The sequence below is a fragment of the Heliconius melpomene genome, chromosome 1, assembly GCF_056956725.1.
Source record: "Heliconius melpomene rosina isolate 202511_hmr_F chromosome 1, ASM5695672v1, whole genome shotgun sequence".
NCBI lineage: Eukaryota > Metazoa > Arthropoda > Insecta > Lepidoptera > Nymphalidae > Heliconius > Heliconius melpomene.
In genome coordinates this window covers 1,182,826-1,206,988 of record NC_140389.1, presented here as the reverse complement: position 1 = coordinate 1,206,988, position 24,163 = coordinate 1,182,826, and the positions used below count along the sequence as shown (strand labels likewise).

Sequence of the window (24,163 nt, the reverse complement as noted above, 5' to 3'; positions counted from 1 at the left end):
TCTCCTTAGATATGTTTAATCAGATAAAAAAGATAAAATTAAGATTAAGATAAAATTTGTCTGAATAAAACTTTTTGTCGTATTAACTTCTATGTAACTAAAATTTAACAAAACTTTATTACAATAGAATAGTAAGTAGTTTGAGTCCCTTTACGAATTTAAAAATATTTAATTTGTTATTTATTTTTTTAAGCATATCGCTTAAAATTAGGTTCTGAAGAAATCATCATAGAATTTTAAAATAACATTTTGTTAGGATAATTTTTAATATCACATTTTTTTTAGTTAAACTATTTTCATTTAAAGTGTGATATATTTTTATACTTTAATTTGCTTTTTAAAAACAAAACCTTGTCCCCAGCTGGGAACCAATGAGTTTCATAATCGGCAAAGTCCAACAAGAAGTGCGTATAATAATAGAGATAACCCGACCAAGTTACGTGGGCGTGTCCCACACACTGCCCCACATAGCGGTGGACAACATACGCATGGTGGAGTGTTTGCCTGAACCACCCGTGTTCAATGGCGAGTGCCAGAATGGCCAGCTTAAGTGTAAGATTATGAATGTGAGTATTATGCTTTTTGTTTGAAGCTTCACGTCATTTCCATCCCTCATATAGCAGGATAGGAGGAGGGAACTTGGTGTTAGGATTTCGTTACCTACGCACCGTTCAAAGTTCGAGATATTGTGTGTTGAAAGATTTTGTTACCAGAAAAAGGAATAAGGAATATTCTAAAAAAGTGGGGATCGAACTCACAACCATCGCATTTAGAGTAAAACGTTGTCCTACTACGCTATGGCGCAGAAAATTATCAGAAGGTAGAAATAGTTAAAAAAATATTTTTTTATTAAAAGGGATGTTTTTTTATAGAATTTTTAAGTTTGCAATACTAAATATTTATATTTAGTAAATATGTACAAAAAAATTATAATTATAATATTAAAATTCAGTCGGTATTACTCCTCCCGCCACATTTCTTCCAAATTGGTGGAAATTGGTGAATTTCAGAAGCCCGGGCAAACGTAAATGCTGAAAATAAAACAATTACATCTAAAAGGAATCGAACCCACAAGCAAATATCTAAATTCTGACACCGTAGCGTCATATAAGAATATTATATTAAGTATATATACTATGTAGGTATATAAGAATATTAAAGTAAGAAAAATAAAATCATTTAAAATGTTCAGTTGAAACTGACCCACTTTCTTTATATAGTTACGTATTTATTTCTGATCGTCCTAAATTTTGGATGAATTTAAAAAGAACGAAATGGTTGCTTCAAAGTGATGCTATTTTCAGATTTTTTCCTTATTGAATATACAACTACAAATAAATATATTAGTATAAAGTAATAAAAACAATAATGACAACTCTATATTGTAAGTGGTGTTAGGTATATTTTTCTGTTTGTTTAATGTTTTATCCCGCATATAGGTATGAGAGTGAAATAAAGTGTTAAGTAAGTCTATTCGTAGTGGAACTTAACGCCGCATTTTGCAAATATTGCCGGAGTTGGGAAATGAATGAATGAAATGTTTTCCCCGAGTGGATATAGAGCCCACAACCTTTATATTTTCAAACAGATCCCTTGCTAATGTGAGACACTAGCGGGAAGAAAAACCAAAAACATTTATGTTATGTTTGTAAAATGGCCAGAAAACGAAGAACTCGAGGGATTTTACTAGATTTATTCCTAATTTCGTCACTATTTACTTTCTTATATTTTAATATCAAAATATATTTGCAGAAAGAATCATGTATTAAGCTGCAGCAAGTGTGCGACCTGGTGAAGGACTGTGATGATGGCAGTGATGAAAATCAAAATTGTGGTACGTAAAGAATACACAATCCTTTCATTGTATTGTGTTGTGTGGTATGTAAAAGATTGAAATTATAGATTAAAGATTGATATTTATACCTACTGCTCTCTGCATTCATCGTCATTCATCATTCATTATTTATTTTGTCATCCGTCGTCCGTCCTCCGTCATTCATATCGCGCAGACAACTTAACCTAGGCCTGCCAAACCTTTTGTTGATTGAATGGTTAATATCCATATTTTATATATTCTCCTTTTATACAACCTATATTAATTGTTACAGACAAAATGCCGTACGGCTCGTATTGCAATTTTGAACAAGACGCGTGTGGATTTGAAAATGTACCACAGTAAGTACACTCTACTCGTATTACTAAAATAAAAATTTACATTTTATAATTCAACATTCAAAATTATTTAATATTCATAATTTTAGCAATACTTAAAAATGTCATTTTTTAAATTAAATACCACACTAAATCGAATATTAACTTAAAATTATTCAATATCAACATTTTCGATTACAATCGATTTAAAAAAACATATTTAATTAATTAAAATGATGGTAATCTTCATTGGTTACTTCTTTATTTTATTAATTACATCACATATCACAAAAAACATCTTTCCAGGCCCATCCTAAAATGGTCGCGTCATAGCGGTCCAACGCCAACAGACAAAACGGGTCCAAACTACGACCACACATGTGGACCATTACTCCACACGACCCCGAACCCCATACCCCTATCACCTTCGCGTATGAACTACTCAACCTGCATAGGCTATTACTTCTTCGTAAACATGAATGTGACTGGACCGAACAAGGAAAGGGCCGATTTTGCGTCCACTGCTGTTATGAAAACGATGGTGTTTAACCCACCACCGAAGGTCCATGGGGATATAAATTCTACTTATTATAATTGTTGTATGGTAAGTTTTTTTTAATTATATTTTTAGGTTTAGGAGTTTTTGTAATTTAGATATTGTCGTGATGGTTATACCTAAATTTGATCCTCGCTCGAGTGAATGATTAGGTATATTAAAATTATTTCTTTTAAAGCGCGGCGTACTATTATCTATTTACCTAGTTTCAAGACAATCTGTTTATTATTCTTAATTTCTATACAAGAAAATAATTTTCTCTACAGATAAGGTTCTATTACCAGCAAAATGGACGGAATTACGGGTCACTAAGTGTGGACGTTGTGGAGTTGACACCGAGAGGGAATGTCACTACGTCACTCTGGTTCTCTACGAAGGATAAGGGAGAGAATTGGTTGAGAGCTGGTATATTCTTACCGAATATTACTCGAAGGTATGTAGTTTTTGGTAATAATTGTTTTTTTTTTCAGATCCACTGACAAATTGCGTACAGTGACTGAATCGGATATTTGTATATAAAAAAAGTAAATTATTAGTTCAAATATTTTTTTATTGTTTTTAATAGTTTTAATACTTATGAAAAAATATACAATAAGTTAATGGTGTAAAAAAGCAGGAAAAAAAACAACAACTTGATGATTTTTTCTGCATAACAGAATAGACTAAGGATATTTAACATTAAGATACTTCCGCCCAAATATGAGACACTGCGTTTTGGATGCTTAATCGCGAAACTCAACGCCGCGCCTTATCTTACCACAACAACAATGAAAATAATTCATACCACCCTGTGGAAATCGAACCCGGAACTATCGTCATTGCAGTCAATCGCTATCCTACTGTACAACAGTCTCAACAATGTTTCAAACACACCTATTTATAAATCTGATGGCACTTACAATGTAAATTCCAACAATATATCGACGCCGCTAGATTGACTTCACCCTGGAAACATCATGTAATTTCTCATTTTCTCATACTACATTGTATGCTAGTGTAGGGCTCTAGGGGGATTTCAGCTCAGAATAATCATAACTTAGGTTTTGAAACATATCCTGAAATATAATTTTTTTTCATATTTATTTGTATAGCATAGTATGTTTTTTCAGGGTCTCTTTGTTGTTGAAATGAAAACAACAAACTTATAATTTGTAAAAAATTTATTGTATAACGTAAAAATATACGTACCTATGTACATAATATACGAAGTATCTTTTATGTGTTAGTGCAAGGCAATACGGGAATTTGAATTCTAATACGTGTTGAAAACAAAGACTTTGTAATTTTATAACAGTTTTACATTTTAATACTAGCTCACACTTTTTTAACTGTTTTTTAGATATTATTTTATATCTTCGTCTCATGTAAAAGAAAATCAGTTTCAGTTTTAGAGTGTTTATGTATATTAGTAAATAATTGGTACTGACCAAACGTGTGCAATGTACGATTATTTTGTAAATAAACAAAAGAATGTTAAAAAAAGAATTTAAGAAAGGCTTTACTATTAATAAATCATCATTGATATTATAAACAGGATGTATACAATTCCTTAATGAATTAGTCCTTCCCTCTCCGCTACGGCAACGGAGATGCGGTGCCTATATAAAAAAAATCGAATCTTCGTCTCGTAGCTCCTATTTACCGCTGCGGATATCGAATTTGCATCTTTCCTTATTCTACCAAGCTTTATCGGCTAGTAAGACCTTTGATTTTCACGATTATTAAATAAATAAAATCAGCTTTGGGGATGCTGCATTTTCTTAATTAATTATAACTCTTGGCTTTTATCTACAAATATATCGGGGTTATTGTGTTAATATTTTTAAATTTACTTTGGCAATGACTTCATTGCACGGTTGCGATGCGCCAAGTTAATATAATTATGTTTCAAGAAAATAAATTACATTGAGCTTAAAATTAAATAATATATCTTTTATGAATCTTAAGAAATAAGGAAGAATATTCCCACTAGATTTAGAATATTCCCATATCCCCAAGTGATTTAAAAATATATATAAGTCTATCAATGCGCTACTCGAGCTAAATCGAAAAAATTGAGCTTTAGATCGCGTTCATTTAGGCTATTGTTTTTAATTTTAGGTACTATTTCCTTTTCAAAACTCGCATGGGAATGCGGATTTACTCTGACTCGGCTATCGATGACTTTTCCATGGCACCCGAATGTTTTGGTCTTAATATTAATTCTACTGAACTTGGCGATTATAATTACTATGATCCCATATTTGAAGAGAAAACTACGCCTCATGAAGATTTTGTGGAGGAGACATGTGAGTAACAAAATATATTTTTTTTAAATATATGTTAATGCCGTCTATATTATCATTTATTAACATATTTAAGTATATTTTTTATACCTAAATATGTTAATAAATGATAATTTTAGTTTTAGTTTTAATAATATAATAATTTTAATAATATAACATAAACATAATATTATTTTGTTTGAAAATAGAATTTCTATAAAAATAATTCGATGATATAAAAAAAGTATAAATTTTAAATATTTCGTCAAAATCGTGCTTTTTTAGATTATTTTGCTTCAATAATGTTGTTAAAATGGTATAAATTTAAAAGTCATTGTAGAGTTTTGTACCCTAATAATTAACTAAATAAAATTAATTATCATTTTTTTCAGTCTACCGTTTCTCAACATGTAGTTCAACAGGACGTTTCGGTCCAAATCAAACAATGTGTGACATCGCATATAATAATACCCCTGTGTCAGTCACAGTGTTACATAAACCCCCATATCAGGGCATACAAGTGTGGGAAGTGCCCTCCGAAACTTTATATACGTGAGTACATATTAATTGTTATTATGCTACTTCGACAGTAGTCGTCGCAGCTTTACGCTTTTCACCTACTATTAGATTTATTATAAAATATATTATAATAGACTATTTGAGTTGATAAATATGTGTGATTTAAGTTAAACAATACAATTTTACTACAGTATAATAGCGACGGGGGCTTCTGGGGGCCTCGGGTCCATGTGGGCGGGGGTCTCTCACGGGGCTCAAGCGCGAGGCCTCTTTGAACTACATAAAGGGGAAAAATTGTATATGATGATTGGACAGCAGGGTATGAATGCTTGTAAAAAGGTGTGTATAGATTATAATTATACATTTTTTAATTAAAATATTTTCATACATTTTCATATTTTAATTCAATGGTAAGGTACCATTCACTAAACTTATAATTAGCATTATTAAATAAAACATTTTTTTTGCAAACTATTTATCTAACCTTATTAAAATATCTATAGTAAGTAATAAGAATTCATTCCTTTATTTATATCCAGTTAACGATTTATTGTTTATTTTTTATTATATATTTATAATTTATGATTAATACATGTTTTCACAGACATTGTCAGCTCAAGAAAGTCAAGAATGTTCTAGAAGAGATATAAATGAAACGCTACAAGTGTTCACAAGCAAAACTCATGAAGTGAGGAATACTCATGTGAATGATGGCGGCGGTGGAGGAGGCGGCGCTACTTATGTGTTTTTGGTAATGTATATATAAGTATATAGCATATAAGTATATGGCTCAGGATGTGGGTTCGACTACCATTTGGGGCAATGAATTATTTAATATCAGCATAATGGCATCGTATCTACCAAACGGGTGAACTGATTTTCATAATTTTTTGGTTTGAAAGTCAACTTAATATACAGTTTTCTTAGCCGCTATTCAAGAATATAAAGTTGAAGTTCAGCCAGTTGAAGATCATAAGCTTTTTCTGGTTAATTGTTTTTTTCAATTTATATGTTCTATTAACAGTTAGACAAAGACGGTCAAGCAATACCCCTCTTAGTGGGCGGAGGTGGCGGAGGCCTCTCCGTTGGAGTGTTCAGAGACGACGGCTCCCAACACGCGAGGGGAAGAACCAATACGACACCAGAATCTGGATACATGTATGGATATCCGGGGAAAACTTCTGGTAAGTATTGAGTTTAGAAGTTGTGCTTAAATTGTATAGTATTTATTGTCTAGTTTTCTTACGAATAAACGGATTCTTTAAGAAAATTCTTTACAGTTTGGGTCTGGGGTTGTTTTTTTCTGTTAATATAGCTCAATGATAGGCCGCACATAGACGTGCATTAGTACAGAGTAAGCGAGAACTAGTACCTACTGAAGAAAAGATCATTTTGTCACATTTTTAAATAGCTTAGTTAAAATATCAATTATTATTTCTAGGTGCAGGTGGTGGTTGGATATCCCGCTCCGGTCCAATAACCCCTGGTTTCGAAGTGGTTAAGGGTACAGCGTTGCGTGAAGGTGGATTTGGCGGGTTAGCGTGTTCGGGAGGAGCTGATGGAGGGTTTGGAGGTGGAGGTGGGGGGTGTTTGAGAGGCGGTGGAGGGGGTGGATGGGTTGGTGAGTATTAGTAGTTTTCTACCGTACCTACTGATATTTGATTAATATGACACTTTGTTGGTTATTAATGATATAATTGACTTAAGGATTTTCTGCTTAGCCAGATAGGTAGATGGAATCTATTGGTAAGATCGGGCTCCATTTCCTACTATCTGTGAAACGGAATGTTTACACTAGGTTTCCTCTGCCTACCCTGCTATATGCGGGATATAACGTGATGGTGAAAAGAATATTATGCAATAGTTTTGTTTCCATCCAGGTGGTAATACAAACGAAGGTGAAGGCCAGCACGGCGGTGGCGGGTGGTCGTACGTAGACAATGTACGCGGTATCAGAGACTATACTGAAGTCAGTATGGCGCTGAGGACTGGTCCTGGCGAAGTGTTGATCATACCTGCTATACATGTAAGTGTGTTGTGTGTTTAGTGTTAAATGCTACTAATATTATAAATGTGAAAGTTTTTGTGGATGAGTGTTTGTTCCCCTTTCACGTAAAAACTATTGAATTGATTAAAATGAAATTTTACAGTATATATAGTTTATACATGGGAATAACATGTAGATTAGAATTTATGTAATTATAAATTAAAATATTTTTCTTATATTATTTATATTATAGAAATGCGGCTGCAACTACCGCTGTGTGGCAATGAACGAGTATCGAAGTGAAGTTAAATGTTACTGTCCCGCGTCGTGGACGACCGACGCCAACGATCCCACTAAATGTATATGTAAGTATCTAAATATGCAGTCGATTTATTTTTCACCTATGATTTTTTTTTCACCTTCACGCTGTATCCCGCACACAGCAGGGTAGACAGACGGAAGACACTCCGTTGCCCACTTTCCGTCGAATTTTTGTGGTGTTGCGTGTTTAGTGGCGGGACTTTATCAAATTTCACCACATCAAAATATAATAATATTTTTGTTTCCCAGTGGACGAGGGCTGGCCTCAAATGTGGTTGGTATCGCTGATAGTCCTGTCCTTCATAGTGGTGCTATGTGTTGGAGTCATACTCGTCGTCTCTTTGCATGTTTGTAAGTATTTACATGCGAGTATACTAGTATTATAGACTTAATAACCAGATACCAAAATATATAATTCACATCCCTCAATGGTCTCACTTACAAAATTACCCAAAACAAAACTATTGTTTTTTTAACCAATAGATAACAAATATCAACGAAAAAAAGAAGCGGATGCCATACAAAAACAAATTCGCCAACAAGAACTTCAGCTCCACCGTCTTCGAACAGCTCCTGGAGGACCAGACTCCCTCAACATGGCTTTTAATCCGCACTACGGGAGCGAAGCCTTTTTACCACAAGGAGTTGATGTGAGAGGACTCCCCAAAGTTGCTAGAGAAAGCTTGAAGCTGGTCAAGTTAGTATTTTACATACTTTTTTAGCTCCAGACAGGCAGAGGTATTCAATTGAAATAATTTCAATAAATCTATATATTTTTTTAAATTGAGGGACGTTACATAGATATAACATAATTATGTAGATTACACATTACTCAATTATAACAATATTGCCCTCAGGGCACTAGGCCAGGGTGCCTTCGGGGAAGTGTATCAGGGTTTGTACCGGCACCGCGCGGGAGACACCGTGGAGATGCCGGTGGCCGTCAAGACCCTGCCGGAGTTATCCACGGGACAGGCGGAGAGCGACTTCCTCATGGAGGCCGCCATCATGGCCAAGTTCAACCATCCTAATATTGTGCATCTCATTGGAGTTTGTTTTGATAGGCATCCGAGGTAAGTGGAATCTCTAGAAACTTCTAATGCATCTTCTAATGGTTAATGAAGGCTGGAATAATGTTATAGGTTTAATGCCTATTGAAAGGATTAGCTGCCTGCCAGGATGCCTGTTGATCTCGATTAAATTAATACTTTATTATATGTAGTTTAAAATTGTACTTATTATCTGTTTTCTAGATTCATAGTGCTAGAACTACTAGCGGGTGGTGATCTAAAGAATTTCTTACGGGAAAGTCGCCCTCGACCGGAGAGGGCGAGTGCTCTTACTATGAAAGACTTACTGCTATGCTCTCTCGATATATGTAAGGGATGCAAATATTTGGAAGCGAAGAGATTTGTTCATAGGTGAGCTTGAAATGAATAAAATTTTTAAGAATAAGCTTCTATTATTTGTTAATAAAATGAACTAAAAAGTCAAAAAAAAATTACCAATAAGAAATATAACACTTAATAAATAATAAAAGCGTGTTATATTTTGATAGCGAGAGGAAAGGGTGTGTTGCGTGTAGTGTGTTCTTAATTATACCACCAAAATTATAAACTTATCCAATCCTATTCAACAGGGATATAGCAGCTCGAAATTGTCTCCTAACATCGCGAGGTCCGGGACGAGTGGTGAAAATAGCTGATTTCGGTATGGCAAGAGATATATACCGGTCTGATTATTACAAGAAAGGCGGTAAAGCAATGCTGCCCATAAAATGGATGCCCCCTGAAGCGTACATTGATGGGATATTTACTGTGAAGACGGACGTTTGGTGAGTTTGTTTTTTACACTCCTGCGAGTGGGTTTGGGCTTTGGGTTAAGTCTATGAGCATAGGAATTGGGATATAGAATAGTTCTGTATCCCTGTTTATTGAGTGATTTAACTCAACGCCGCGCTTTGCCTCGACGCCAGAACGAAGAAATGAAATGAAATAGATGCCACTTTCTATTCCCGAATGGGGATCAAACCCACAACCAGTCGCGTTTACAGTCACACACTTGTGCACTTGCGCCACGAGTCACTGAAAATCACTATACCGGATAGCCGGATAGAATATCATACCGGATAGTAACACGGGTTATGTTGTACCAGGTCGTACGGAGTTTTGCTGTGGGAGGTCTTCTCGTTGGGCATCATGCCGTACACGGGCTGCGCCAACAGAGAGGTCATGGAGATGGTCTCTGGAGGAGGACGGTTGGAGAGGCCTCCGGGTGGGTATAATTCCATACATGTATAAGTTTTATATGTGTTTATTGAACAGATTATATGCAATCAATTGTGACTTCGTCTCTTCACTTGCCATTTTATTAGATAATTTTCTAATGGGAAAATTACTATTTTTAACTCGACAATGTTTACTCAAATCGACCACTTACCTAACAAAACAATAATCCTACACTCTGCTAACAATATCATCAGTAACATGTCATCCGTCATCCAACATTATAATATGTATAATGTTGGATGACGGATGAACTATTGTGCATTACTCGGGAAGAAAATAATCTAAAAAAAAAAATCTTTAACTAACTTCAGAGCGGCCACAACTCGTTGACCACACTGTAATTGGATAATATGTGGATACATATTTTCTTACTTGTCATTACTGTAGGTTGTCCCCCCGACGTGTACCGCCTCATGTGCGAGTGCTGGAACCCGGCGCCCTCGGAGCGACCTTCTTTCGCGCAGATGTTTGACAGATTACAAAGATTGGTGCAGGTGAGTTTATACTTAGGTATTACTATATTTTTATTTTCTTTATTTTTTGAGTTTTATCAGATTTTTTTAAAAGGGTATTGTTAAAACAAATCAATTAAATCATTAAACAATACAATCGCTAATCAGAAACAAAATCAAATGACGTCCTCTTAATTACAGTGTCATCTAGGAACGATATTTAAAAATAATTCTATATATAAGTTAATTATGCTAGCAATAATCTTTACTTCATTAATAATTTTTAATACTTTTTCACTCATCAACTTTTCTCTTTAATAATTTTCAAACAGGACCCAGAAATAACTAACGCGCCTCTACCCCTACTCTGTTCCTACCTCGCACCTCCTGACGTCATAGAACCTAACGGACCGCAGGTATGATATCATATATACGTATATTATATATATTTATATTAAATATATTTTTATATATAATATATATTTATTTATTGGACCACCTGTCCGTTGATGTGGGACGTTCAGCTTTGGAATCTTTGAATATGAATAATGTTGTTTTAAGTGAAACTTTTAAACCGGATTAATTGTGAATATTTAATATTAAATATTTTTGGTGGAAAATGTTTAATAATAAATATGTATACGCGACTAATCGTTGAGTTTCATTTAAAATCTTCTAAAAGATCTTATTAAGATAATATTATTTTAAGAAAAGGTTTAATTTTAATCCTTTGACAGATTTGATTTATAAAACGTCTCACATCTTTTTAAATTTATTAATACAAATATTTATTCAATAAATTTTCATATAATAAAGTGACATATCTATATATATAAAAGGACTTGTCCTCACTGACTGAGGTAAGACGCACGCACAGCCGTAACCGCTGATGGTAGAAACGTTAAATTTGGACAAAAGTTTACTTTCGTAATCTGGATATCCACTAAGAAGGGATTTTGAAAAATTTTAACCCTAAAGGGGTGAAATAGGGTTTCAAAGTTTGTATAGAAAAAATTTTAAATCGGCACCGATTTTTATAAAATTTGAAATTTCGATTTTTAAAAGTATTTAATTGAACACGTGTTTCGTCGTTTTCTAGAATTCTCCCCCTAAGGGTGCAAATAAGGGGTTGAAAGTTTGTATAGAATTTTTTTTAAATCGGCACCAATTTTTATAAAATTTGAAATTCAGACTCTTAAAAGTATTTAATTAAGCACATGTTTCATGGTTTTCTAGAATTCTTCCTCTAAGGGTGCAAATAAGGGGTTGAAATTTTGTATGGAAAAATCTTTAAAACGCCACCGATTATTATAAAATTTTTAATTTAGACTCTTAAAAATATTTAATTGAAGATGTGTTTCATGGTTTTCTAGAATTCACCCACTAAGGGTGCAGATAAGGGGTTGAAAGTTTGTATGGAAAAATCTTTAAATCGCCACCGATAAAATTGAAATTTAGACTCTTAAAAATATTTCATTGAACACATGTTTTGTGGTTTATTAGAATTCACCCCTAATTACGCAAGCGAAGCTGCGCGCGTCCGCTAGTCTAAATACATAATATAATTTTATGACAGTGTTAAAATGATACATTTTTATCACTTTTTTTATCAATACAATTTGTATTTCACAAAAATAGTTTTAAAATGTTAAGAATTTAATAGACAATTGATACCTTTTGTTTACAATTGAAATGTTTAAATTGACATAATATAAAATATTGTTTAAATGTACTTACTAATATTTGTAACTGACATTTTTTGTTCTTTTTTTCAAATGTTTTCGCTCTGGCTACTAGAAGCAAGTAATTGGATTTTTTACTAAATTAAAAAAGAAATCTTTTTTACTAAAAATTCGGTGTTAGTTCCGTGATTAAAGACCGTGCTTGCGAGTGGCGCATGAATAAACCATTTTTTATTATTTTTTCTTTATATATTTTTTTTCTAACCGCCCCCCCCCCCTTTCTCCTAGAATGATAAATCGCGTAGAAATTTAGAAATCCCTGTAGAATTAAAGAGATTCATTGAAATGTTGGTTTTCTTTATTTCATCATTATAAATAATAATTTTTAATTTACATACCATATTGCATGTATCATTTTTAATCTATTAGTTTTACATTATTATTAAGAGTGAATCATTATTAAAAATCATTACAAAACCATTTCAAAGAATCTCTTTTTCTAAATTATCCAAAATTTTGAGTGTTACTTGCCTAGTAGCTATAGCGAGAACCATGACCTGTATTCTTTTTTACCTTTTATCCTTTGACTGGGTTTTATAAAATAATACACAATATGTGCATAAAAAGTAATTGAAATGACGAAAGCAAAGAAATGCAGTAAATAAGAAATATTTTACGAAACCCAGCACTGTCTAATGCACGCTTAGACCTGAATTTGAGACTCAGGGAGATTAAAACATAAATACACATCCACGACATGCATTACAATTACAAAATATTATACGTTTCCATTAAAAATAAATACAACGGGAAGACTAGATATAAATAATAAATAGTTTTATATTATAGTTTTAAAATAAAAATAGTAAATGACAATAATTTCTGAAAACCTATTTGAAATTACCTATATACTTACTTATATCTTATTTAAGCATAATTGCAACAACACAACAACAATCTATCTTTAAGTGAAATAAGTAAATTATCAAACGAAAAACGAAAAAACGAAATAGCAAACTATAAACATATGCATAAACTAAAACAAATAAAGAGACGAATAATACTAAAACAAATATAAACACACAATCATGTAAATATGAACAAGCGCTAACATTTAAATTGTTTAGTTTTTACATATTTTTTAAGAAAGTGCTATTAATCTTATATGTCTATATCTCATAGTCTTACTCTTATGGTGTTGCATCGATCAATAATTAATAAAATAAAAATCCAGGCCAATAGAAGCACTTTTTATTTGTCAATAAACTTAAAAGTTGTTCTTTTTATTTAAAATATAATTTTACAAAATATAAATCTAAACATAAACTGTCACACCAATATAACTGCAACATTTAAAAATACTATTTATGTTGAAATTTACGCAAAAAATTATTTTTTGCGTAAATTAAGTAAGTTTAAAAAATATTTAACAAAAATTATAGCTAAATACATAAAAACACATTTCTTTATTAAATTTACACACAAAAAACACGCAAATGCCATACTCGTATGTGTTGTGGTGTGTAATGTGATCTCCCTGGCGCTCGTTGTTGGCAGCGCTCCGGCGACTACCTGGTGCCGCTGCCGCCGCGGGACCTGGACGCTAGGTAAGGGAGATTGGCGCTATTCCGATATTTTTTGCATATAAAATTATTTATAATAATTTAGTGAAAGTTTCATTTTCATTTAAAGTACAACAATTATACACTAGTAATTCAGATTTAGTATTCTTAATCCTACCTATGGGTAACAAGTCAAATTCCACTTGTTTCCTATATAGGTATCAAGTGGAAAACTGATTTTCGAGGATGGACCATTAATTAATTATTAATTGTTCAAAACTCTTCTTCTTTTTTGGACTCATCCAAATAAGTACTTATTTTTTAATAACAATAATTTCATTTAATTAAACTTTTAGCCGGTCCTTAAAACCTGGTCGGTCCGGTTAATCTATCAAAGTGATTTTTAAAAACATACAGTTGATATTTCACTACATACTACACTACATTTGTAATGAAAATATTATTAGAATAATGCCAAACTCCTCCTCTATTCAACATTCATTTTTTTTTTCTCAAAATTTTGGTAAAGTTAATGTGGCCCTTTACAATAAATTCGATGTTGTTAACTGATTACTATGCAACAATAGTTATCTTTAAAAAAAATCACATATTTTTTATACAATTTCACAATATTATAATTAAATATTTTTGAGTAACTCGGATAAATGAATATTTTTTAAAGATAATGCTGCGAATCAATTTTAAAATTTTCCCAAAATACTATTTAAAACTTATAAGTTATAAAAACTTATAACTTAAATTAGTATTTTGTTCACGTTGTCTTGTGTTTTCTTATTATAGATTTTTTTAAATATAATTTTGGGAAAACTTTGAATCTACATTACCCGAAGAATAACAAGTACCAATGCTCTATAGACGAGCGCAGGCATGCTTAGTGAGACCCTTCTAAATAACAATCGGCTAATTAATTTAAAAAAATAAATTACAATTAAATTTCTAAAATTACGTCCCCTTATAAAATATTCTCTTATATAAATATTTGTTGGATAACTCAAAATTGGCTCTAGGTGGAGAACTTAGGCCCGTATTTCTAAATCGCTTGCAAATCTGAAATCGATTTTGAGATGCCGCTTTCATTCACTTATTATAAAAAAAAATAGCATATCAAGGTCGATCTCAAGGTTAAGAACGTTTTATACATACGAGCTTTAGTTACTTAGTTCCTGCCTTGGCAGAAACGATATCGTAAATAACGATAACGTATCCCGAATTTAGCAGGGTAGGAGATAACTCTGTTCTCCGGTACACTGCGTCACAGAACTCTTTACTGTACTTGATCTTGCTAAAATGGAAAATTATGATAAGTCACTTTCTGTGTCTATCTTATTAGATCACTTTCAAAGCTATTTGAACTTTTAACGTTTTTTTACAAATTATAGTGAAGTTTGTTAATATTATAGTGATATTTGTAAAAAAGATTCAAAGACAGAAAAATCAAAAAACGTAAAAATTGTTATTTGCACGCTCAGGAATATATATTATAATTATGTATAGAAAAAAATATATTAAAACCTGCGCTTGAACTACGAGTATGTTAGTCTTCTAACAAAAAAACAGTAAATCGCAAATTTAGACAAAAATTTAATGAAGTTTTAAGCATTTTTGAGTTATCCATGTATACTTGTATGTCCCAAGGAAACACTATTTAATTTGATATTTGAAGCAACACTCATCGCGTTCATTATATTATATGCGTATTTTAGCTCAACGGATCAGTCGGCACCTCATAGCAAATCGCTAACGGCGGCACAGGAGAAAGCAGAAATGGAGGATTCACAATATCAACCTCTTCTGAAAGGTATTTTTAGTGTTTTTTAAATTTATTTTATAGAGTACATAAAACTTGGTGACTTGAACTGAACTTGAACGATACACACACTTTCAGAATAATGGTGTAACTCAGTGACTGGCGTAGCAAAATATTCTGAAATGTAAACATAACATAACGTAGGCAGGGTGGTTTTTCTATGTACACCACCTTAACAGAGCCGCTGCAGCATACTGGCCTCAATAATATTTTACCTTCAATTAACATTTTATTTTCCGTCAGATTATTTATATTTTTTCTAAATGTTGACGTCGAGGTCGACAATTACAAGTACAATTGATGTTAGACAATCAAAGGCTATATATTGTACACCTAATTTAACATTAACTTCGGTATAAACCCCAGCATCACAAGAATATGGCAACATTCCAATGGCCGCCCGCACGTGCGGTGTGAGCGCAAGCCGCGAGGCCTCGCCTGCTGCCGCCGACACCAGGAACAACACGTTTCTGCAGTCTAACTCCACTGATAGGTCAGTTAATGTAGCAACGTCATCACTATGAACATCATTATTGTCATTATCAATACCTTTACCATCACAATCATCACCATCACTCTCATTAAATTGAGCATTTTTATCATCGCCCACATTACACTAGACATAATCCGCACCAAAAACATCCACGACGATCGATGCTACTGCGCTACCCAGATAATGCTACTGCCTATACAGTGTGTACAACGTATCGTATATTTTTTTAATTTCAGAAGTGAATAGAATTCAGAATGTTTTTTTGTATTACATATTTACCTGTTTATTAATTATTACTACGACATAGTTGCTTATTCACAAAAATAACTAAATAACATAAGTATTTATGCATCACAAAAGGTTACTAAGCTCTGTCGAAGGGGCTTCAATGGACGAAGACACGGCATCAGAACCAGATGAGAGTGCGGTCATCTGGGAGACGTCCTTCAGCAAGCCCAAGCCGAACTCTGAACCCCAACCGAGCACTGAACCTGGACCTACTGTAAGCCATTATATTTTAGTTATTCTGTTTCAGTTTTTTTTTCACTTCCCATCCCATATAGCAAAGAATCAGAACATTCCACCAGAATTCAATACGATGCGTGTTGTATAGAGGTATTCAACGCCGCACTCTGTCTTAGCCGGCAGCAGCAGTAGGGAATATGAAAATAATTTATAGCAGAATTAGGGTCAAATCCACGATCAACGCGGCTAAGCGCGGTCCCTTTTGTAGATATTTATTAATAATGACTCTGATGTGTCGTTGTCCTCTAAGAAATTTTTCGTACAATTTTAAAGTATTGTGAAATATTCAAATTCAATCAATAATGTGTTTTATTAATAGGTCGAAAAATTAATAAGCATCACACCAACATCACCGAAACCACCCGACAATGTGTTATCCCAAGCGATAGAATCCAATGTTATTGATAAAACTAATAATAAAAACACACTAAATGTTGATAAGAAGGCAGCACCGATAGCCTCCCCAGATCCCCCGAGAATAAACGCGTGGAGCAAAGATCCCCCAAAACTTTTACCTAAAGCTAAGCCATTCTGTTTAGATGCAGCTCAATTAGAGCAAAATCTAAATGCCCTAAAGAAAAATAGTGGCTCAGTTAATCTAACTACAATGAATACTATGAAAGTACTACCCCCATATATCAATGTTGTCACACCAAATAAATTATCAGAATCAAAAACAATACAAATCGATCCGAAAAAAGCAGTTATACATGATCTACAATCGCCGCAAGAACCCGATATTACCATAAAAGATGAGAAAAATAAATTAAAACAGTCTAATTCGGCTGCCAGTTTGTTAAACGGTCCAATGACAGATGTTCCATACGCAGATAGCGATAACACATCCTCCAGTTCAGGAAGTAATACACAAAATCTATTAAACAACAAGAAAAATAAAAATTATCCGGAAATTATCGTTGGAAATGGCAAAAAAGTTATAAAACAGGGTAGCAATGAGTTCGGCGACTCAGAAATTAGTTGTTAAGACGGCTGACTACAAGATGGCCGCCAAAACAAAATGGCCTCCCAAGATGGCCGCTGTGTGCCGTGGACGTTTTTGAACGTTGTAAATAATTTTAACGAACAATCGGTGTGAATTTGTGTCGTTATTTTTAATCTGTCGATTATTTTTGAAGGCTTCTATCGCTTTTTTATATTATACATAGTTTTTTATAATTGCTCAATTTGCTCAATCGTTTGCAAATTTAGGAAAGAATAAAATTAGATTTTTCTACGTAAACCCGTCGTTGATTAGATTTTTATTATTATATTTTTTATAAAACATGTGCATTATTTGATATTAACACACATACACGCACACAACAGCTTATAACATAACGATTTCTAGAAAATTCTCATTAAATAATACAAATTGTTTAAATATATGTATATTGTATATGAAAAAAAAAATATTTTGCGTGTTGTTGTTTTTTTAAAAATAACCAATATAAAGTCATTAAATAGTAGTTGGCTTTTATGTAAATAATATACGAGTAGAATGTGTAAATCCGCCCCGGCATAGCGATATTTTATGTTAAAAATATAGAGGTAGTGTTTAAATTTTTATCAAAAATATAAATTATAATTTAATTCCGAGTGTTGCCAAAGCAAAAAAACCACTTATAAATAGAAAGGTACTAAATATCCACATTGTGTAGTGTGATTTAAAATTGTTTTTCGGATTTTTTTGACTGGCAACACTTATGGCGTTCGATGTTTAAAAAATATAGTGACATACAGACAACGGTCTTATATATTTATATGTATATGTTTATATGAAATGTGTGGAAATACACATATGTGGATGCTTTAATTAAATTTTAAGATAGAATAAGACGCGCTTTCTCTGTTTTAGATTATTATTATTTTCCACAGAGTATTGCCAAAGTGTTGCCTCTGAAATGCATTTATTTGTTTTCTTTTTTATTTTTGTGTTTATTGAGGCATGAAAAGCAGGGTATTGTTTTGTTTTTGTGTAATTTAGTTTCTTTTGTCTTTCAAGCTTGAGGAATACGTATATGTACTGTAGTATATACAGGGTGTCCCAGGAGTCAACGATAAAACGAAACCAGGTGATAGACCAAGTCGTGACAGTTATGAGAAAAATATTTAAAAAAATCTTTGTCATGTATTTTTCATATTATTTTGATTTTAAAAAATGTCGGAAAAACCGACACCCTGTGATGGTTTTTCAAGTCCCAGGACTACAAATATTACTCTTTCTTCATTTTTTTTTCTGTAATGTAATCATGAGTAACCCTTCTGTGAATAACAATGCATATTGGCAATGTGTCAAAGACCAAGTATATGGCCTGCGAGAGCCCGGACTCGAGCACTGTCCTTATAAGTCCTGGGCCAGCCCCTAAGTCGGATAAGCGTTGCCTGGGCTAAGTGGCGGGAGGTCACTGGTGTGGTCTGAGATCGTGATCGATGCCTCCAGACTCGTGCATGACGGATCCAAGGTACCTGAACTTTTCCAACTTAGGGGATGGCCCAGGACTTATAAGGTTAGTGCGAGTCCGTGCTCTCGCAGGCCATATACTCGGTCTTTGACACATTGCCAATATGCATTTCATTCATGGAGAATGGTTATGTAATGCAAATGCTGCAGCTAGAATGTATCGGAAAAGATACCAAAAAGCTGAACGTCATCCCGATTATCGTGTATTTCGATTTTTCTCTCTTCAACAAAGAAGTAATCCAGCAAGTGTCGTACCATTTCGGAATCCAGATTAAATGCGCCAACTTTTAAAGTTACTTGCAAAAAGAGTGTAGTACAATTTTTTTATAGTACAGTCGGTTAAAGTTGGGTGTAGTAAATATTTTGAATTTAATGTTTGGCAAAAACACCACATTTTATTGAAAACTGATGCAGGTATGTTTAAATCTTAAACTGTTATTCACAGAAGGGTTACTCATGATTACATTACAGAAAAAAAAATGAAGAAAGAGTAATATTTGTAGTCCTGGGACTTGAAAAACCATCACAGGGTGTCGGTTTTTCCGACATTTTTTAAAATCAAAATAATATGAAAAATACATGACAAAGATTTTTTTAAATATTTTTCTCATAACTGTCACGACTTGGTCTATCACCTGGTTTCGTTTTATCGTTGACTCCTGGGACACCCTGTATATAAGAGTACATGATATATAAAAATGTATGTAAGCCACAGCCAAGATTATAAAATGAAGTATTATTTTAACACAAGGTTTTTGTAAATGTTTTATATTGTTATTTTAATATTTTAAATATTTAGTAAAGTCATGTACTCTGCATGTCTGTCTGTGTACTCCTGTACAGAGAATACAATGCTATAAATAATATTGTTTTGTTATACAAAACTAAAATAATATTCTATTTTAGATAATAAGAACGTTTTGATTGTTGATTGTCATATGTTTATTATAAGATAATTATTTTTTTAATTTGAATGTTGGTAACATTTCTATAGTTGTAATATTTATTAATTGGTAACATTGTGCCATTATTTTTTAATGGGAATTAGTGAGACGTATAACCATCGAAGATGAAGAGAAACCTAAAACCATCTACACTACAGCTAACTTCAGGGCGGCCACAATTCGTCAACTGTATTGTAACTGGCTTAAAACCATTTCTTCCAACCATTTGTTCAGGTTTAAAATGGCTTAGTTTTCTTGATAGCACCGAGTTCCTTCTTTTATTCTATAATTCTTCTTTTGTACTGAGATTGGAGTGTTTTTGTCTTTTACAGTCAGAGACACGAAAGGGCTCAACGTGTCTCCCGGATGTAACAGAACAAATTTAAATTCAACTCATATTTAAATTAATGTGTTGGGATCCAACCCACAAAAAGTCGCGTTCACAGTCACACTCTCCTCCTGTGCTCTAGCGCCACGACTAGCCTCAAGAGTTCTAGTTACTATGATTCAGGATTTTTGGACAGTGGCGAAGTGGCTTCCGTTATGGTCAACTGACACGTTTAGAACGCTATAATCAGAGAACAGAACAATACATCTATAAATAAATTTATTTATTTTTAGATACAGTTATTATAATAATATATATATTCAGTGTTCTGATTTTTTTATTGATTATATAAACATTTATTTTTGCATTATAAGTTAAATTTAATGATAAATTTTTATTTAATTATTTTAACGCGCACAAAGTAAGCAATGATTTTTATTGGGTATTTTGCGTTGCAAAAATATTACCAACATTCAAATGGAAATTTAAATAGAATATTTTAAATGTTACAATGATTAGTTTTATATCATATTATTTGAATAAAGCTCGAGAAAATTTAAATAATTGTTTCGAACATACTTTTTAATGAGTAAGTACGTCATTTTAAATAATGGACTTTAATGTCACACGCGATGATATAGATAATTAAATTCGTCCACCTTTTGCTCTTGTTACGTGCTTAAGACTTTGCATAGCCCAACTATGAAAAATATTTTAAATACTTTTCATATCAACACTGAGCTCGAGCTTTATTTAAATCATATATGAATTGTTATTGTGCCACAGAAAATACAATTATTACTTAAGAAACATAAACAAATTATTTATAAACAAGAGGGATGTATTTAAGAATTCAAGATGGCAATTTGTTCCCTGTTCTTTGTCATTTTTAACTTTAAAAGTAAAAAAAAACTTTTTATATTATCTTTTTAGAAATTATTTAAGAATCAATGCCAAAGTTGTTTTTTAAAATGAATGTGTAATTATATTTTTATTATAATAATATCCACGTGCGCTCCTAAATTATATAATTATTTAATTTTTAGGCAAATTCCATTAAATTTCTTTATCATAAAGTTTGTTTCACACGATGCCTATATTTTTCCAGATGCCTAAAAGGTACAGATTCAGGTACAGATTTCTATATGACAACACTATAATTTGTGGGGTAGGTAAAGGTATCAGGTGTCGAATACTACAGTCAAGGCAGACCATTATCTCGTCTTAGTTATCTATTTTAACATACGTTATCTGTGTCCAATTAATTTATCAACTAATCAATCCAAGAAAATCTTTCAGCGTTATTTTGATCTAATTCTTACCGTCCAAATGGCTTGAAAACACACGTCTTTAGATCCAATAATAATATAGGATTATGAACCTATTATATCATGACCCAAGGAAAAATAGAATAATGTAATTTGGTGATTTTTTTAGTAAAATTACTGCGGTTGGCAAGGCTTACCCGGTCTCCTTTTTTCCTTTGATTATGCACAAATTCCATATATATAATGATTGTAAGGATAGGTGCTACTATAATTACTTTCTTACAACCATTTCAAGAATCAAGAACCATTTTTAAATCTACAATTTTTTTTATTAATAAACGTGATACTACTAAATCCCTTTCCAAATATCCTTATATTTTTTTCTTGAATGTGTAAATCGTGTGTAACAATCTTTATCCCGAATAACGTTTTATCGTCACTTCGCGTTGCTCAAGTTAGTATATATTGGTTTTTTATATTCCTTTCAATGAGAATCGAGGGTTGTGACTTAATATAGAGGCAGAGTTGAAGTTCCTTTTTTATAAAGTGACTTTAAAATGTTATTCCACTTACCGCGTCTTGTATACGTCCGTTGACGGTCGCAAACACAATGGGGCCTAAAAAACAATAAAAATCTCATAAGAAAAACAATAAATGTACAGATTTATAAACTAAAATGAAGACTCTCGTTTCTGTTCGAAAGGTAAAGGACAAAGGGCTCAGGTTCGTGTCGAGTAGTGTTTTTTTAATACATTTTTCAACAGATCGGGGTGCCTTTTTACTTCAGGAATTCGGTCAATAATCAAACCTGTGTACCTACCTATCTTGGCGATATCTACACCATTTATAAGTAGTGTCGACTCTTTTTGGGCCTCATTGACAACTATAATTTTAAAAAATACAAGTCGCGGTAGAATCCATTCAATGTTTTTGAACAACGAAAATTATGTATTTTGATTTCCATCAAACCCCTGTTGTAATATATTAGATATAAAATTTTAAACTCAATATTTATACAATGCGAATAGATATAGTGATGATGTAAACTAAACAAATAACAATGTATGGCTAACTTAACAATAAAATCTTAATATTAAATGTATGTTGTGTAGTTTCATTTTGTTCTTTTTATAAATTTTCTGCATCTTGTTGACATTTAGTAAGGATTAAGTCAAGTGCCAATTTTTTTCCAGTTTGACGTTATATTTCACATGTACCTGGATAGGTAGAGGGAATTTAGCTTGAATTTAGTATTAAAACATTTCTTTCCCCACGAACCGCGGAATTTTAATTAGACATTAATGAAACATCGAAACTTTGACAAAAAACATTTTAAAATAATCATAAATTCTCGTCACTATTTTAAGAGAAGAGGGACAAATAAATAAAATATCAAAAATGTTTATACCTCGTTTTATTTTCCTGATAAAACAATACTTTTATGAAATGCTAAACATCAACTATAATATAAACTCTACTTTGAAATCGCTTCGCTTTTTACACAAATTCCAAAATCGAAGCCAGGCTTATTCTAATATAGCTTGATATCGAAGTCTTAACAGATATGAGACATTCTACGTTTTGGAGGAGGGTGAAGCGGATACATATACAAACAGACAGCTTTCCAGTTTCACGCTGTTTCCCATTAGCAGGATAGGCAAATAACCTAGTGTTAAGACACTCCATTCCCCACTTTCCACCATTTTAGGAAAGTTGCAAGTTGAATTGCGGAACTCAACGCCACAATCTAGGACAGACAATTTAATATAACAATATATAAATATAAAGTACATAGATATTATATCAATACTATCAACACTGAGATCATTTTGGGACGAATTTCAAGACTTACATATTATTTTTATATATATTTCATTTTTTTTATATACGAGTATTAAAGTAACCACTTCACTCTGCTCGAGTAAGCTCAAGGCAACAAACAAATTATTAATTAAGTAATTTGTACAAAAAATACTGGACTTAATCTCTGGAATTAAAAATAACTACCACTTTCTCTGATCTTATATAATTTGCATTTTGATAAGAAATGAGTATTCATTAACAATGATGTTTCAATACTTTGAATAATACAAAAATAGAAATTCGTAAAATAAAAATCCTTTTAAAAGACAAGAATAGATGTAAAATTGTATATAATAACTTAACAAAAAATTATAATATTAATTGATATATATTTTATTAGGATTTAGAATTGCTGAAGTTCATCTACTCTAAATTCAGAGAACATTCTATCACAAAAGTGGACAGTATTAGCAGAATCAGGCATTTATGTACAACAAATGCAGTTACAGTATGGTCAACGAGTTGTGACCGTTAGTTAGGCTTCCTTAATTTTTGCGCAGTTTACTTTTGAGAAAAATAATCACAAAAATCAAATCTGCGCAGCAAATAGCTAACTTCAGGGCGGCTACGACTTGTCGTATGTAGTGTATAAAATAAGGGGCCCATCCATAAATGATGTCACACGTTCAGATGATGGAGGGAGTTGTCAAAGAATGACATTATATGACAAG

At 32.4% G+C, this 24,163-nt stretch overlaps 1 protein-coding gene across 1 annotated transcript in view; it reads left to right on the top strand.

Moving 5' to 3' along the window:
• Alk (Anaplastic lymphoma kinase) overlaps positions 1-22,731 on the top strand; it is a 28,242-nt gene extending 5,511 nt beyond the window's left edge. Inside the window, exons 4-29 of the mRNA XM_085206049.1 lie at positions 362-566; positions 1,753-1,834; positions 2,109-2,175; positions 2,458-2,755; positions 2,974-3,140; positions 4,808-4,995; positions 5,364-5,523; positions 5,682-5,829; positions 6,095-6,241; positions 6,515-6,674; positions 6,932-7,111; positions 7,371-7,516; positions 7,731-7,842; positions 8,048-8,149; positions 8,282-8,495; positions 8,656-8,871; positions 9,052-9,219; positions 9,438-9,632; positions 9,954-10,072; positions 10,474-10,580; positions 10,871-10,954; positions 13,778-13,827; positions 15,507-15,601; positions 15,977-16,103; positions 16,464-16,605; positions 16,948-22,731. Of these exons, the coding sequence (XP_085062175.1) occupies positions 362-566; positions 1,753-1,834; positions 2,109-2,175; positions 2,458-2,755; positions 2,974-3,140; positions 4,808-4,995; positions 5,364-5,523; positions 5,682-5,829; positions 6,095-6,241; positions 6,515-6,674; positions 6,932-7,111; positions 7,371-7,516; positions 7,731-7,842; positions 8,048-8,149; positions 8,282-8,495; positions 8,656-8,871; positions 9,052-9,219; positions 9,438-9,632; positions 9,954-10,072; positions 10,474-10,580; positions 10,871-10,954; positions 13,778-13,827; positions 15,507-15,601; positions 15,977-16,103; positions 16,464-16,605; positions 16,948-17,613 (4,345 nt within the window). The 3' untranslated portion in view covers positions 17,614-22,731. The remainder of the gene's footprint in view (positions 1-361; positions 567-1,752; positions 1,835-2,108; positions 2,176-2,457; positions 2,756-2,973; positions 3,141-4,807; positions 4,996-5,363; positions 5,524-5,681; positions 5,830-6,094; positions 6,242-6,514; positions 6,675-6,931; positions 7,112-7,370; positions 7,517-7,730; positions 7,843-8,047; positions 8,150-8,281; positions 8,496-8,655; positions 8,872-9,051; positions 9,220-9,437; positions 9,633-9,953; positions 10,073-10,473; positions 10,581-10,870; positions 10,955-13,777; positions 13,828-15,506; positions 15,602-15,976; positions 16,104-16,463; positions 16,606-16,947) is intronic.
• The last annotated feature ends 1,432 nt before the right edge of the window (positions 22,732-24,163 follow it).